The 15,547-nt window shown below is 36.8% G+C and overlaps 1 protein-coding gene across 4 annotated transcripts in view; it reads right to left on the bottom strand.

Moving 5' to 3' along the window:
* The window catches only part of plxnb3 (plexin B3), a 90,726-nt gene that overhangs the window by 18,437 nt on the left and 56,742 nt on the right, over nt 1–15,547 (bottom strand). For all 4 annotated transcript variants that reach the window (XM_051903417.1, XM_051903415.1, XM_051903416.1 and 1 more), the window contains exons 4-13: nt 13,664–13,792; nt 13,225–13,325; nt 11,432–11,564; nt 9,766–9,925; nt 8,216–8,324; nt 6,813–6,921; nt 3,972–4,097; nt 3,626–3,742; nt 3,305–3,395; nt 1,946–2,112 (exon numbers count right to left, since the gene is read on the bottom strand). In XM_051903417.1, coding sequence (XP_051759377.1) covers nt 1,946–2,112; nt 3,305–3,395; nt 3,626–3,742; nt 3,972–4,097; nt 6,813–6,921; nt 8,216–8,324; nt 9,766–9,925; nt 11,432–11,564; nt 13,225–13,325; nt 13,664–13,792 — 1,242 coding nt within the window. The remainder of the gene's footprint in view (nt 1–1,945; nt 2,113–3,304; nt 3,396–3,625; nt 3,743–3,971; nt 4,098–6,812; nt 6,922–8,215; nt 8,325–9,765; nt 9,926–11,431; nt 11,565–13,224; nt 13,326–13,663; nt 13,793–15,547) is intronic.

Consider the following 15,547-nt stretch of genomic DNA (forward strand, 5'->3'; position numbering starts at 1 on the left):
AGAAACGCTGTTAAAATTTGAAATCAACATAAAACAAACACACCCCTCCTTTCATTGCTCCACCCCCAAAATGCAAGAGTGGATGTCTCTTTATCATAGCTGAAGCGAAAGCAAAATAACGCTTCGCAAAAAATAAAGTGAAGATGATGAACGAATGACAAGGAAGAACAAATAATGAACATACAGTTCACAAGAAGCAAGAGATAGTCGCCAGCAGCACACCAGCTCCAGACAAACAACTACACTCAAAACTGTCCTGTTACTATAGCTAACATTACATCAACAGCATATATTGGTTCTGTGAAACATCAAAACCATTGTTACTCGCGTATGGAGCAGAAATAATGCAATCTTGGAAGAGTCCATTTTCAGGCCTTCCTGCTTAGGTCTCTCCAGCTCTTAACTGATCAAAACCCTTCTTTTTCCAGTGATATTCCTCTGACCTTTTCTCTTTCGTAATGTCTCTCAGCCAACTCTCTTTCTACAGTCCTTCTTCAGTTCAAATCTTGCTCTTGCTCTCTCTCTCTCTCTCCTCCCCCATCATGAGTGGACACACCCCCTACTGCTGATTGGCTACATTTGTGTTGTGGTGTTCGGTCTGATCCACTTTCAACAGCGTTTCTCAGAAATTGCTTACTGCACCTTTAACTGACCTTTTTCTAAATTCAACTTGTAACATACAAAACACACAGTGTCCTTTATAAATGTGTTTAGAGACCAAAATTAACACCCACCAAGGGTTGCATGAGACTAATAATTGGTTTGCAAAAAGTCAGTAAAATGACCATTATTTAGGAACTGGTGAAATAATAAAAGGTTGAACTGGCAGTGCAACAACAATTGTTTGATCCTTGCAGTGTTTTAATCTTTCAAAAACTATGAGTGAATAAGATCAAAGAGGCACCACGCCAAAATGTGTTTTGATTCTCTACAACAGAAATATTAGGATCCAGTCTTTTAACCAGATCCCGCCAGAAGATATCCGTTTTGTCTGATTCCCAAAACCAGTTAACACTTTGTAGTCTGTATTAACATCAGCCTGAGGTGTTGACAGAGGAAGGCAGAGACAGAGTGATGATAAAAATGAGCAGGGTTTATTGAATAATCTCAGCTGCGTATGTTTAAATGCTCAGTTTGACTTTGTCTGATCTGCACAAATCCAACAAATGTTGTTATATTAAATTGCTTCACATTACTCCATGAAACCTTAAAATGGAGACATTTACTCTTACTCGTAAAGATAAATATTACATTAAACCCCAAAATCTTATGGTTAACCAACAATAACAAGCACTACAAGAGCAAGAAAAATAATTTATAAACAAAGTATAAAATTTATATATAAAAATATAATCTATATATAATATAAAAATTATAATAAAAATGACAAATGATTAAATGATAAATTAAATAAAAGATTAAAAGACTGATTATAAATGAGTGGATAAATGGTTGATTATAAATGCTAAAAAAAAAAAAAGAAATGAAGCAAACTGTGAAATTGACAACACAAACGTATGGTTGCTCTCTTGAAGACACACACACACACACACACACACACACACACACACACACACACACACACACACACACACACACACACACAGCTACTGAATACTCAGACTAGATCCTTAGGTCATTCAACACAAACTGTGCACTTATGAAAAGATCCTTCATTATGGGTGACAGCTTTTTTATGGGAGATGCTTTTATCCAAAGGTATGTTCATGCATTCCCTAGGAATGAAAACCCATGACTTGCGAAAGCTGATAGATTGACAGGTTTATGATTATGCAAATTAGCTGTTTGCTGCAAATACAGAAAAGAAAAACAGCTAAAATAATTCCAGTTAATTGGCAACACAATACATCTTTGAGGAAATAGTAAAATCATGGTTGATGATAAAATATTTCTCAAATCACCCATGGACCATGCATATGTGTACCTCAGTAATTAGAGGGGGAGGACAGGTGTCCATGGTTCCACTGGTGCAGGACTGGTTATACACACAGCCGGGAGTTTCATCGGCACACCACACACATCCATAATTGGCCGCAACCGCTCGACACTGACTGCAGTCGGACTGTCCCGCTGAGCAGTCGTACAGCTGCACTGTTACACAGTCACACAAGCAACAGATACAAAAACTCTTACTAACTGCATCAATGACTCAATTGTTGTTCTTGTCCTATTGAAACATAGTGGAATCTTATCAAAGGACAGAGTCTTCTAGCATGTACACAGATGATACACAGATGATCTCTCCCTGATATCCCTGATAACAGCCTTGATAAGTAATGACATAATCATAATCAATCTGATCACCAACCCAAAAACCTTAATAGTATAATAATAATAATAATTATTATTATTATTATTATATATATATATAAATAAAACTACACACATTACGTATAGTTGTTTAAAATATATTATAAATATGTAATATACAGATTCACAATTTATATATATATATATATATATATATATATTATATATTCACTTTTTTTTACAGTGTACAAATAAATAAATAAATAAATAAATCTCCCTGATATCCCTGATATAACAGCCTTGATAATTAATGACATAATCATTCTGATCACCAATATATATATATATATATATATATATATATGATACAATACTTATAACTACACACATTATGTATAGTTGTTTAAAATATATAAATATGTAATATTTAAATTCCCAATTTTTATATATACTGTACACACACACACACACACACACAAGTATAAAATAGTATATTTTAAAAAACACTATATTTAAAAATTATATATTTAAATTTTACAAATTTATATATACATATGTATACAATATATAATATATTAATAATTCTTTTATATATTATTCATATATACACACACACACATATATATATATATATATATATATATACACACATATACATATATACATATATATATATATATATATATATATATATATATATATATATAATGTACACAATATATAATATATTAAAATCATTAATTTTTAAAAATAAAAATTTAATTTAAATAATTTAATTTAATTGTATTATAAAATATTACTATATAAAATTAATTATTATAAATTAGTATACTTTAAAGAACAATATATTTTTAAACAATATATATTTATTTATAAACAATATATTTTTTACAAATTATATGTTTATATTTTTTATACATTTCATTATGCAAATTAGTAAGTACATTATTTAAAACGAGAGTTAATTTTATCATTGAGGATGCTCAGCAGACCTCTACTGAACGAAACATGCAGAAATGGTCATGGTACTCACAGCGGAGATGTGGTGCTGAATCTATACGCTGCGTCCCCCATTGCAGGTACACAGGAGCGGAATATTCAAACTGCTTTCCTGAGTACCGAAACTACACACACACACACACAGAGAAAATCAATGTATAATCAGCCAGGTGCATGCAGACAAATTATGTGTGGCACCATAAACAAATCCATGTTTAAATTGCTGTGTTTTTCTGGCTGGTGTCATAAATTACAGCTATTGTCAGAGCAGACGTCACACATGAGTCTATATTAACTGCGTCGGCTGTGGTGTGATCCGATGCTGTGTCGAATAAATGGACGCTATTAATATCACCTGATGAGCGGCGCACTTGAACATATGCGTCCCCGTCTCTTTGCTGCGGTCCAACGTGGCCCGCAAACGCAGCTCCTGGCCTTCAATGACCAGCACGCACATGTAATCTTCCTCATCCTGTTCAGAATATCACACAGTGTGTTACACAATCAAACGCTAATCACGAGCTGTCTCTAAACCCCCCTTCCTCATTCCAGATGCATTATCATAAATGAGTTCACCCAGACCCTCCTGAACACCTGGGAATAATGGCCTTTTAAAATGCACAGCCATGAAACGTCAAGGCCAACATATTGGCTTAGGTACAATGGATGGGGTGGAATGATAAATGGCAGATGAGCATCACCTCAAAAATGTCCAGGTTTTTGCCCTGTAGAGAGAGCTCGGTGTCAAAGCCAACAGGAACCAGAGGGGAGCTCTGCAGGGCCCAGACGCAGGGGCAAGAGTCGGGCCCGCGGGGCGTTGACTGCTCCTGTTCACACACACACACACACACAAATAAGAGTTTTAGTGAGAGGAAAAAGGTGACCTGCACCTATTTCTTTTTTAGTGAAATAAGGGGTTGGTTAGATAATAGAATTTTCAGTTTGATGCAAATGATCAGCGGAAGGTGCGATTTGATTGGTTGGACCATATTTAGACATGATTGCATGATTTCTGCCACAGCGTTTTAGACAAACACGATAATTTTGCAAGCAATAATCTTGCGAATTAGTCAACAAAGATAAAAATAGTTTTTGGAAGATCACAAAACAGAAGAGGCACGTGGTATTTAACACCAAGTTACCACAGTTTTAAAGTAATAATAACAACAACAACAACAACAACAACATTCAGCAATATTATTTATTTGACTGCACTGACGCTATTAGATGAGAACTGAGCTGGATTATGTTTTTTTTTTTTTTTTGCAGAGCTGCTTTACAGCTGAATTGAACTCATTTCATAATTGTGTTATTGTGTGATATGTGGTGACTGACACATATTTACCACAGCTTTAGAGCAACAATAATGAATGTAGTCCCTTACGAAATAGTAGGCTGAGGGTGTTTTTACACCTGCAGATCGATTGCATTGCTTCGAAACAGGGACTAAATGTGTTACAATGTTGCATTTTCTCCTCGGTTTGGTTTGCTTTCACAAGGCAATATTTCAAAACGAACCAAAATGTGTTTATGCAAGTAACATACGTGTACAACTGTTCCCTTACTGGTCAGAGTTTTCTCAGCGTCATCCATTAAAATGATTGACAAGTTCATGAGCATATTGTGGCTTTTTTTGTACTGTCGAGACACACGCAAACGCTATACGAATGTAGCCGTCATTCCAGCTGTTAAATTATATACTTCAATTCAAGCACGCTCTCTCTGTATCTCCCAGCGCTGTCTAGTAGGGCTAACAGTGTCGAGACACATGGAAACACTATTAACGTTATAATGCAGCTAGAGTGGGAATCAAGGCTTCGCCAGGACAGCGTGCTTGCACGGGTAAGCGCGATTACACAACATTTTAAGATGATGACGTGCTCTTTGGTTTTTTAACTGCAGTAACTAATGTGCTCACTCACAGAATCGAACACTGCTGCATTTTATATAACACATTTCCCACTATGAAATATTATATCGTTTGGGTTGTTGGTCCGTTGGGTCGGATTTCTTTCACACCACAAGCAAACCGCTCCAAAGTTCGTTTGCAATTGTGCCGAGACCACCTGAACGAGGTTGTTTCGGTGCGGGTCCGAGCATGATTGCCGTGTTCACATATGCCTAAACGAACCGAGCCAAGGGAGAAAACGAGGTTCCGAAACAAACGATCAGGTGTAAAAAAACACACTAAATGTATCTGATGGTAATACCATAGTCCTCTGATATATATTATGATACAGAATGATGAACATATTCATATACCATGGTATTTACATGTTAGTCCAAGTCAAAGGAATACCATGGTTTTACCAAGGTATATGTGGGATGGATGGATGGATGGATGGATGGATGGATGACAGACAGACAGACAGAACAACAGACAGAGCAATAGACAGACAGACAGATAGAGCGATAGATGGATACAGCGACAGACAGTCAGACAGACAGACAGAATGATGGAACGACAGACAGAACGAACGACAGAACGACCGACAGAACGACCGACAGAACGACCGACAGAACGACCGACAGAACGATAGAAAGACAGACAGAACGATAGAACAACAGACAGACAGACAGAACGATAGAACGACAGACAGCGATAGACAGAACGATAGAACAGATAGAACGATAGAATGACAGACAGAGCGATAGAACAGACAGACAGAATGACAGAACGAACGACAGACAGAACGATAGAACGAGACAGAGCGATAGACAGACAGAACGATAGAACAACAGACAGAACGATAGAATGATAGAACAACAGACAGAACGACAGAACAGAGCGATAGAACAGACAGAACGACAGAACAGACAGAGCGATAGACAGATAGAACGATAGAACAACAGACAGACAGACAGAACGATAGAACAGCAGAGACAGAACGACAGGCAGACAGAACGAGCAACAGACGGAACGACCGACAGAACGACCGACAGAACGACCGACAGAACGACCGACAGAACGACCGACAGAACGACAGACAGAACGACAGACAGAACGAACGACAGACAGAACGACAGACAGAATGACCAACAGAACGATAGACAGACAGAACGATTAAACAACAGACAGAACAATAGAACAGATAGAACGATAGAATGACAGACAGAGCGACAGAACAACAGACAGACAGAACGATAGAACAACAGACAGAACGATAGAACAACAGACAGACAGACAGAACGATAGAACAACAGAGACAGAACGACAGGCAGACAGAACGAGCGACAGACGGAATGACCGACAGAACGACAGACAGACAGACAGGCAGGGTACTTCAAGGTATTTAAAAGACAGCATGACAGCATATCCCACAAAAACATGGTATTCTTTTAGAAATTTTCTTTTTATCTATTCCTGTATCAGAAGAAACCATTACTGATGACCTCCAAACATCATAATAATAATCATTTATTTTGACCTTGAGAAAAAAAAAAAAAAAGATCACTATACATATCATGACAGGTCGTGACCCCATGGACTGTCTGTAAGTGGTCAGGAAATGGTAAACCCCAGGGGGAGGGTGAACACTTACCCTGCTGTTATAGATGACGTGCTGACGGGGGCAGTTCTTATCATGAGTGCAGAGCTCATCCTTCACACACCAGTGACACGGCCACATACTGCTCACACACGCCATGCACCTGCAGCAGATCATATACGACACGATGAATGTGTCATTAGAGGACAGTCAGTATGTGGGATTATATAACATTTATATTAAAATCTAGTACATTTAAAATGTTAGTCAAAGTTTCTTGCACTAAACTTAGTCGTATTTTAGATTTTCACTAATTCTCCAGCCTAATCCATTTAGAATTAAGCCCATTAAGTCATAAAAACCTTTCAACCAAAAAAACAAAACAAAAAAACATTTTGCATAAAAAATAAGGACAACAAATGACTCAAATACAAATGCTTTCATTTAAATTAGCATAAAATTAAAGGCAGCATAACAAACATTATCATGATGTATAAGTACTTTAAATTTTAAATGTCATTATTTTTTAAATAATGAGAATGAGTTTTTTTTTATTTTTGCATTATAGTAATGGATATTAATTTGCTTAATTGCCAAGAAAAAGTCATTTGAAGTCAGCTTAATTTTCTTTAAGCAAACATAATTACTAATATGAGATTCACCTAAACAGGTAGTTTTTGCTAGTTTAGCTTAAAGACCTTTAAGATTGGCTTTCTCACTCAAAACTCATTCAGCGGGACGTATCAAGTCGCTAAATATTAAAAAGGTATTGATATGTAAACATTTCAATGAGCTTGTGAGAGTGACGACAAAACGGCAAATATTTCTGAACATTTTTGCAGGTTTGTTTCTGTAAAAGTGGACTGTTGTGTACAAGCATGTCTACATAGTTCATCCAACTACTTAAAAAGATCAATAAAAATGCTGTTTTTAATGATACATGCATTTAGATTCTTTAAAGGATTTATTTCACTTTAAAATGAAAATTACCGCATGATTTACTCACCCTCAAGCCATCCTAGGTGTGAAGACATTAGTTTCACTTTTTTTGTAAGTTGAATAAAGAAGGCGGTCTGATGGAAGCTAGATATTTTACTCTATATCGTGTTAAATATGAATATTTTTCTTACACAAATGCTTTGCTTCAGAAGGCTTTTATTAACCCCCGGAGCCGTGTGAAGTACGTTTATGATGGATGGATGCACTTTTTTTGAGCTTTAAACTCGTTGCCCCCATTCACTGCAATTACAAAGCTGGGAAGCATCAAGATATTTATTAATATAACTCCGATTGTGTTCATTAGAAAGAAGAAAGTCATATACACCTAGGTTGGCTTGAGGGTGAGTAAATCTTAGGGTAATTTTAATTTTAAAGTGAATTTATTCTTTAACGGTGTGTTATGCATGTGTGTTTTTTTTGTAGACCAAAGCATGAATTTTGCGTGCATATGTCCTTACGGTGAAGTAGCGTTGAGCCGTCCGACTGCTTTACAGTCATAAAAGGTGATATTTGTGTGTGAGATGGTCACGTCTCCAAACTTCAGTGCCATTTGAACAGACACATGATCTACAAATAAACAGATTCATGTAAAATATTAGCAAAGAAACTGACATAATAACCAGTAATAAATAAAAGTTCCTGTTTTTTACCTAGAACTTCCACCTTGAAATGTGAGTAACTGATATTCAATATTTAACATGGATTTAACCATACCCATACAGTAAATACTGTTGATCTACTGTATACTCTAGAGAGACACACAATTCATTGTCAGGATCTCACAGCTGTTTGCCTAAAAGCTTTAGTACAGAGTCCTGGCAGATTGACATTTTCTAGTTGCACAGGAGATAAGCTAAAACCCTACGGCAAAATAATCCCTGTAACCCAGATTCAACGTCAGAAAAATCAACAGAAGTATCTTTAAATGTCTGCATATCCGTGCCATTGCATATTTACAACCAGTGTTGGGGAAAGTTACTTTCAAAAGTAATACATTACAATTTGTGTTACTCCCTAAAAAGGAACTAATTGCATTACTTAGTTACTTTTTATGAAAAGTAATGCATTACATTACTTTTGCGTTACTTTTTCTCATCTGGGCTGGGCTTGTTTGTTTGTTTGTTTTTTTAATAGACAACAAAAAAAAATATATTTTTGGCAAATGTTTTTTGGCTTAAGGAAATGCATATTTACGCCTGTACAGTAGAGGGTGCAGCTCAAACAAACCTTTCAGCTGTGCTGCCATTCTGGATTACAGAAGAATAGGATACAGGAGGAGGAAGTTCAACACTCTCATTTCTAAATCTAATCTAAAGTCATTTTTGCTTAATAGTATGGTTGAATTAGATCATTGAAGGTCAGCAGCAAAGACATTGGTTAAATACATAAAGTATATTTGTGTAATTTAATATATTTAATTATTAAAGGTTTGCGTAAAATTCTGAGATTGCATTTCACCGTTTTTATTCATTTTGAGGAATACTGAATGTTTTTGTGCAAGTGAGATGAGTAAATGCATGTTCACATTTAGTCTAGAACTACAATAAGCATCATGTTCACACAGCACACACAACCACCACCTTATTTCTCTCAACATGGGGACAGAAGAGCTGTCAATCAATAAATGTGAAAAAGTAACTTGCGTTACTTATTTGAAAAGGTAACTTCGATATTTTGTAAATTGAAAAAGTAATGCATTACTTTAGTAGTTACTTGAAAAAGTAATCTGATTACGTAACAAGTTACTTGTAATGCGTTACCCCCAACATGGTTTACAACATGCATGCAAAAATATTCTGAGAAACTAGTTATCTCTGAATGTGCCTGTGCACTTAGATAAAACCACGATAGCTAGTTTCAGATTACCAAGAAGAAAAAAAATTTGTTGTTGATGTAACAGAAGCACAATCCCTTGAAAAGAAATGGTTTGGGTTTCGTTCCCTCAGCTCAACAGTTGGTTGCTGGGATAAAACCGTCTTGGCAATGCGAGCGCGTCAGCGTGGCTCACCGTTGCCTGGCGGACTCAGGGGGAGCTGCTCTGGTGCCGGTGATTGACATGTGATTCTGTTCTCCTTGACAACCGCAGGCTGAGCAGCCAAACTCCCAAAAGCGCAAGATAGAGACTCATCCTTTGACAAGACTGGCAACTGTAGAACTGTGAAAGAGACCTTGAAAGCACAGAAGAAAAAAAAAATAGATCAGACATTTAATGGCCATTTTCAGAATGTGCAAGGCCATGGTTGCTCTTAAGAATACTAATAGGAGATATTGTCAATACTTTTGTTAGGATGCTGTTGGGGTTTTTGTGCTTCGCTTGTTAAGACCAAAGTTTTCAGGGTATGTAAGCATCTGTGAGTATTGCATAATCAACCGGTCAGTGCTGTAGCAAACCTACAATTCCTGACCCTTACAAGATTGTTATTGTGCAACTGAAGACCTCGAGCACAGTTTTCTGTCTTGTATTGACGCATTGACTATTGAAGCAAGAATTTAGGTTTACATTACAGCTATGAATATAATTTGTTACTTGCTATTCGTAGTTAGAGGCATAGTCCATTAGTCACATGATCCTTCAGAAATCATTCTAATATGCTGATTTGATGCTCAAGAAACATTTGTAATTATTATCAATATTAAAAACAGTTGCACTGCTTAATATTTTTGTGGAAACCATTATATTTTTTTCAGGATTCTCTAATGAAGAGAAAGTTCAAAAGAACAGTGTTTATTTAAAACAGAAATCTTTTGTAACATAATAAAAGTCTTTACTGATCGTCCTAGTTGAGTATTATAGCATATTATGTTCCAAATTATTATGTAAGTGACATATTAGTAGGATTTCAGTACAATAAACATTAAGATTTTAGTTTTTTAAATGCAGTGTTTGTTTGTTTTATTTCTCATATCTTTTCAGATAACTTGTATCAATCTCAGACAGATTTGTTAAATAGTTTGCCAAGTCTTCTTGGGTAAATGGAAAACCTACTTAAAGAGGTTGTGACATATTATTAAGCAAGTCACAGTTCTCATGAAATACGGGAAGGAAGAAAGATGATCTTGAAGATAAAAAGCATGAAATGGTGCGATGTCTTGCAAAAGGCATGAAAACAACTAATGTGTTGTGAAAACGGAATAGAGATTATCAAACTATCAAATTGATACAAGTTATCTAAAAAGATATGAGAAATAAAACAAACACTTTCTTTGAAAAACTGAAATCTGAATATTTATTGTACTGAAATATATATACAGTATATGTGAGTGTGCGTGTGTGTGTGTGTGTGTGTGACAAATATTCCAAAAGCAAAAATGCTATAAATACCAAAAGCAAAAATGCTATAAAGAGGCACAACAAGAGACGAACATATTTGATATTTAAAATAGAGTTATGAGGAACAAGACTTTGGAACAATGAGATTTCACTATGAACCCAAGAAATGCTGCATACAGCAGCCATTTTAAGAATAAAAAAAACTAATAAAAATGGAAGAGAGCTTTAATTGCTTTCTGCTTTGTCACATCATGCCTAGTTACGCACAGTGTTACATGTCGGTCAGAGAGTCACTTCCTGTCTAAGTGGGCATTTCTTGGCTAAAATGGGGCTGCAATGAGGACCAGACAGAATATAATGTGACAGCGGAGTGTGGGAGGTGATCTGGGATCAGGGAATGTACCCGTGTCTGCTCATCTCTGCTCTGGATGGCGGGTTGTAGACTGTCTATAGACGCACACTTGCGCTCACGGCCGTAACTCCAGATCCAGTGGCGAAGCTCAGCATGCCGCGCGCAATCCATCTTCCGCGTGCATCTGATACACACACACACACACACAAAATCACAAGCAATGAGATTAAGGTCTGCTTAGAGTTACAGCAAAACTGAATAAACTCAAGAGTCCTCTCAGAGATTAGACTGAGAAAAAATAACACAAAAATGACCCCTTTTTTCACCCCTTATGTAGTTCTTCTGACCCCATTATTTTGTCACAATTTCTGAGCTTCTGTTTCTTATTTAACAAAACTGGATTGTGATTTATGATGTCAAGCTCCAAAACAAAACAACACATTTAAACATAAAAAAGTTCCTTCTAAAGATGTATGATAGCTTTGAGTGAGAACAGACTTAAAGGGTTACTTCACCCAAAAATGAATATAATGTCATTAATTACTCACCTTCATGCCGTTTTACACCCGTAAGACCTTCGTTAATCTTCGGAACACAAATTGAGATATTTTTGTTGAAATCCGATGGCTCCGTGAGGCCTACATAGGGAGCAATGACATTTCCTCTCTCAAGATCCATTAATGTACTAAAAACATATTTAAATCAGTTCATGTGGTTCAATATTAATATTATAAAGCGACGAGAATATTTTTGGTGCGCCAAAAAAACAAAATAATGACTTGTTTAGTGATGGCCGATTTCAAAACACTGCTTCAGGAAGCTTCGGAGCATAATGAACTTAATGACTCGTCGCTTTATAATATTAATATTGAACCACTGTACTCACATGAACTGATTTAAATATGTTTTTAGTACCTTTATGGATCTTGAGAAAGGAAATGTCATTGCTCCCTATGTAGGCCTGACTGAGCCATCGGATTTCAACAAAAATATCTCAATTTGTGTTCCGAAGATTAACGAAAGTCTTACGGGTGTGGAACGACATGAGGGTGAGTAATAAATGACAGAATTTTCATTTTTGGGTGAACTAACCCTTTAATTTTACGATGATATTGCCTGAAAACTTGCCTGATCATAATAAAATGTATGAGATTTGAGAGCTACAGCAGAGAGGAAGATTATATATGAATAACTTAAATGTTGGTCAGTTCCTCACAAAAAAATGGAATATAGCACACAAGTTGCATAGACTACTATCATGGTGCTGTTTTGCACTTGTTTTAGGCACTTTGGTGCTCATTGCAGTGTAAGTGTCACATGATCCTTCAAAAATCATTCTAATATGCTGATTTGCTGCTCAAGGATCATTTCTTATTATCAATGTTAAAAGCATTTGTGTTGCTTAATATTGGTGGAAACCGTGATACTTTCTTCAGGATTCTTTGATGAACAGAATGTTCAAAAGAACAGCATTTATTTGAAAATCTGAGTTCATTTTTGTCTTTACCGTCACTATTTCTTTCAAAAAATGTCTTTTCTTACTGACCTTAAACTTTGGAAATGGTAGTTTTGTATTAAATATTAGTCTGATAATGATCCCTAGAATAATCCCCCAACAAAAAGGGTTGCATAAATAGCCCAAAACAGCTGAACCGGTAACACATCTGCTGTTCTGTGGAAGCAGAAGTCGTTGAAGAAATTATGAATATCTAAAATGATCTATGGAAATGATCGTCATACGATTAAATGTGATGTTTATGTAAAACAGAGGTGCGGCCTGATGGGAAGGGAGTGTTGAAAGAGCAGGCAGTGATGTGTAACAGCAATCAGGTGAGCTCAAGTACCTGCCCTCCAGCGAACACCAGCCGCAGTAGGGATCTCTATTAGACAGACAGGAGCGGCAGTCTAAATGCTTCTCACACTGAGCTACATGGAGCTTTGTAACCTGAAACACACACACACACACACACACACACACACAAATTAGAGGCCTTGAGCACCGTTCTCGCATTGCAAACTAATATAATGCAAGAAAATGCAACTTTTGCATGAGCGAACAGTGTGAAAAGAATCTCCAATTCTGATTGGCTGCCAAGACGATTCCACCAGCAATTACTCGACAATGCAAAAAACAAAACCAGACTTTCATCTTGAGATAAAATCTGCCATTCAAATGATGTTTGTCAAAGTAAATGTGTAATCTCTCCTTTGAGAGCGCGCATGTAACAGATGCTGTTTGTTTCAGTTGCTGGCAGTTGAAAGGAAGCTGTTTGTCTCTAGTACCTTTCTTTCAGTCAATACGTAGACGTTCTGTTTGGTGGAGTCCAACAGCAGGTCAGCGTTAATGGGACTCTCTGAATCCACCTCCACGGTGTCATATTTGGTACCGGTACCATTTTCATGCAGGAACACCTGCAAAAAAATAAAAAATAAAAGGCACATGAAGTCTGATTGCTTATAAAAGTAATAGCACAACTTTCTACAACAAGTCACATGATTTAAAGGGTTAGTTCACCCAAAGATGAAAATTAAGATTAAGATATTTTTGATAAAATCCGATGGCTCAGTGAGGCCTTCATTGAGAGAAAGTTAATTTACACTTTCAATGCCCAAAAAGCTACTAAAGACGTATTTAAAACAGTTCATGTGACTGCAGTGGTTCAACCTTAATGAAGCAACGAGAATACTTTTTGTGTGGCAAAAAAACAAAATAGTGACTTTATTCAACAATATCTAGTGATGGGCGATTTCAAAACAGCTTTACGAGCTTTACAAATCTTTTGTTTAGAATCAGTGGTTCGGAGCGTGAAAGTCACATGATTTCAGTAAACGAGGCTTCGTTACGTCATTGTCAAGTGTTTCGAAATTTCAGTGGTTGACAATGGTGACTTTGGCAGTTTGATACATGCTCCAAACCACTGATTCGAAACAGAAGCTTCGAAGCTTCATGAAGCAGTGTTTTGAAATCACCCATCACTAGATATTGTTGAATAAAGTCGTTTTGGTGCACAAAAAGTATTCTCATCACTTCATAACATTAAGGTTGAACCACTGTAGTCACATGAACTGTTTTAAATACGTCTTTAGTAGCTTTCTGGGCATCTTGAAAGTGTAAATTAACTTGCTGGCAATGGAGGCCTCACTGAGCCATCGGATTTTATCAAAAAATATCCTCAACTCAACACCTCTGACCTTTGTTTCTCTCAACATGGGGACAGGAGAGCTGTCAGTCAATAAATGTGAAAAAGTAACTTGCATTACTTATTTGAAAAAGTAACTTAGATATTTTGTTGTAAATTGAAAAAGTAATGCGTTACTTTACTAGTTACTTGAAAAAGTAACCTGATTACGTTACCCCCAACACTGGAAACAACTATTGCAATTTTCCTTTCATGCCAACTTTAAAGAATCATGTCTGTAGCACAACTGCTGATGGCGAATTATGTGCTAAATTTGAATGCTTAACAATTAGTGGTTTATTCAAAAGTATGAACAAAAGCATACACATGCATATACAGAAGACACACACATTGGCCATAAAGCTCAGGCGAGTTGCAATCTCAGCAGGCCGGTGTGTTTTTCAGCCACTTGCAGACAGAAGAACATACCGTGGGCTGTCTGTGAGAAGTTTTGCCTGAGGAGAATTTTGGGCGGTAAACAAGCTGCTGTTTCAGAGTTTGTCGTTAATATTTCATATAGCACCGGAGGGGATTGAGGGATGAAAAACTCTCGAGCGCGGCTGCCGCCACCCCTATCAGCCGACCCAGAGCGCGCCGCATGTGACCGGCTCCCCTGGGATCGGTTCTCCCCAAGGCGCTTACAATAAGCATTCAGAACATGTCCTCTCATGCTGATGAGGCAGGCGCTCGCATTCAAACACACGCACACACACACACACACACTCTCTCCCTTCTATATGCACACACAATCACACCCGCTTCAGGCCAGACTGGGCCAACCACGAGCCGTAAATACCCAACATTCCCAGATTGAAAGTGGGCAAAATTGGCAGATCAAAACATCCGCCCCTAAAAACACCAAAAATACACTGTGATGCGGCAAACTGAATTTATTTCCCAAGACTGAATTTATATGTTGCACGAGGATCTTCTGCCTGAAGGATGTTAACGGAATAGTTAATCCAAAAAATAACCATTCAATCATTAT

Source organism: Ctenopharyngodon idella, chromosome 8 (assembly GCF_019924925.1).
Source record: "Ctenopharyngodon idella isolate HZGC_01 chromosome 8, HZGC01, whole genome shotgun sequence".
Lineage (NCBI taxonomy): Eukaryota > Metazoa > Chordata > Actinopteri > Cypriniformes > Xenocyprididae > Ctenopharyngodon > Ctenopharyngodon idella.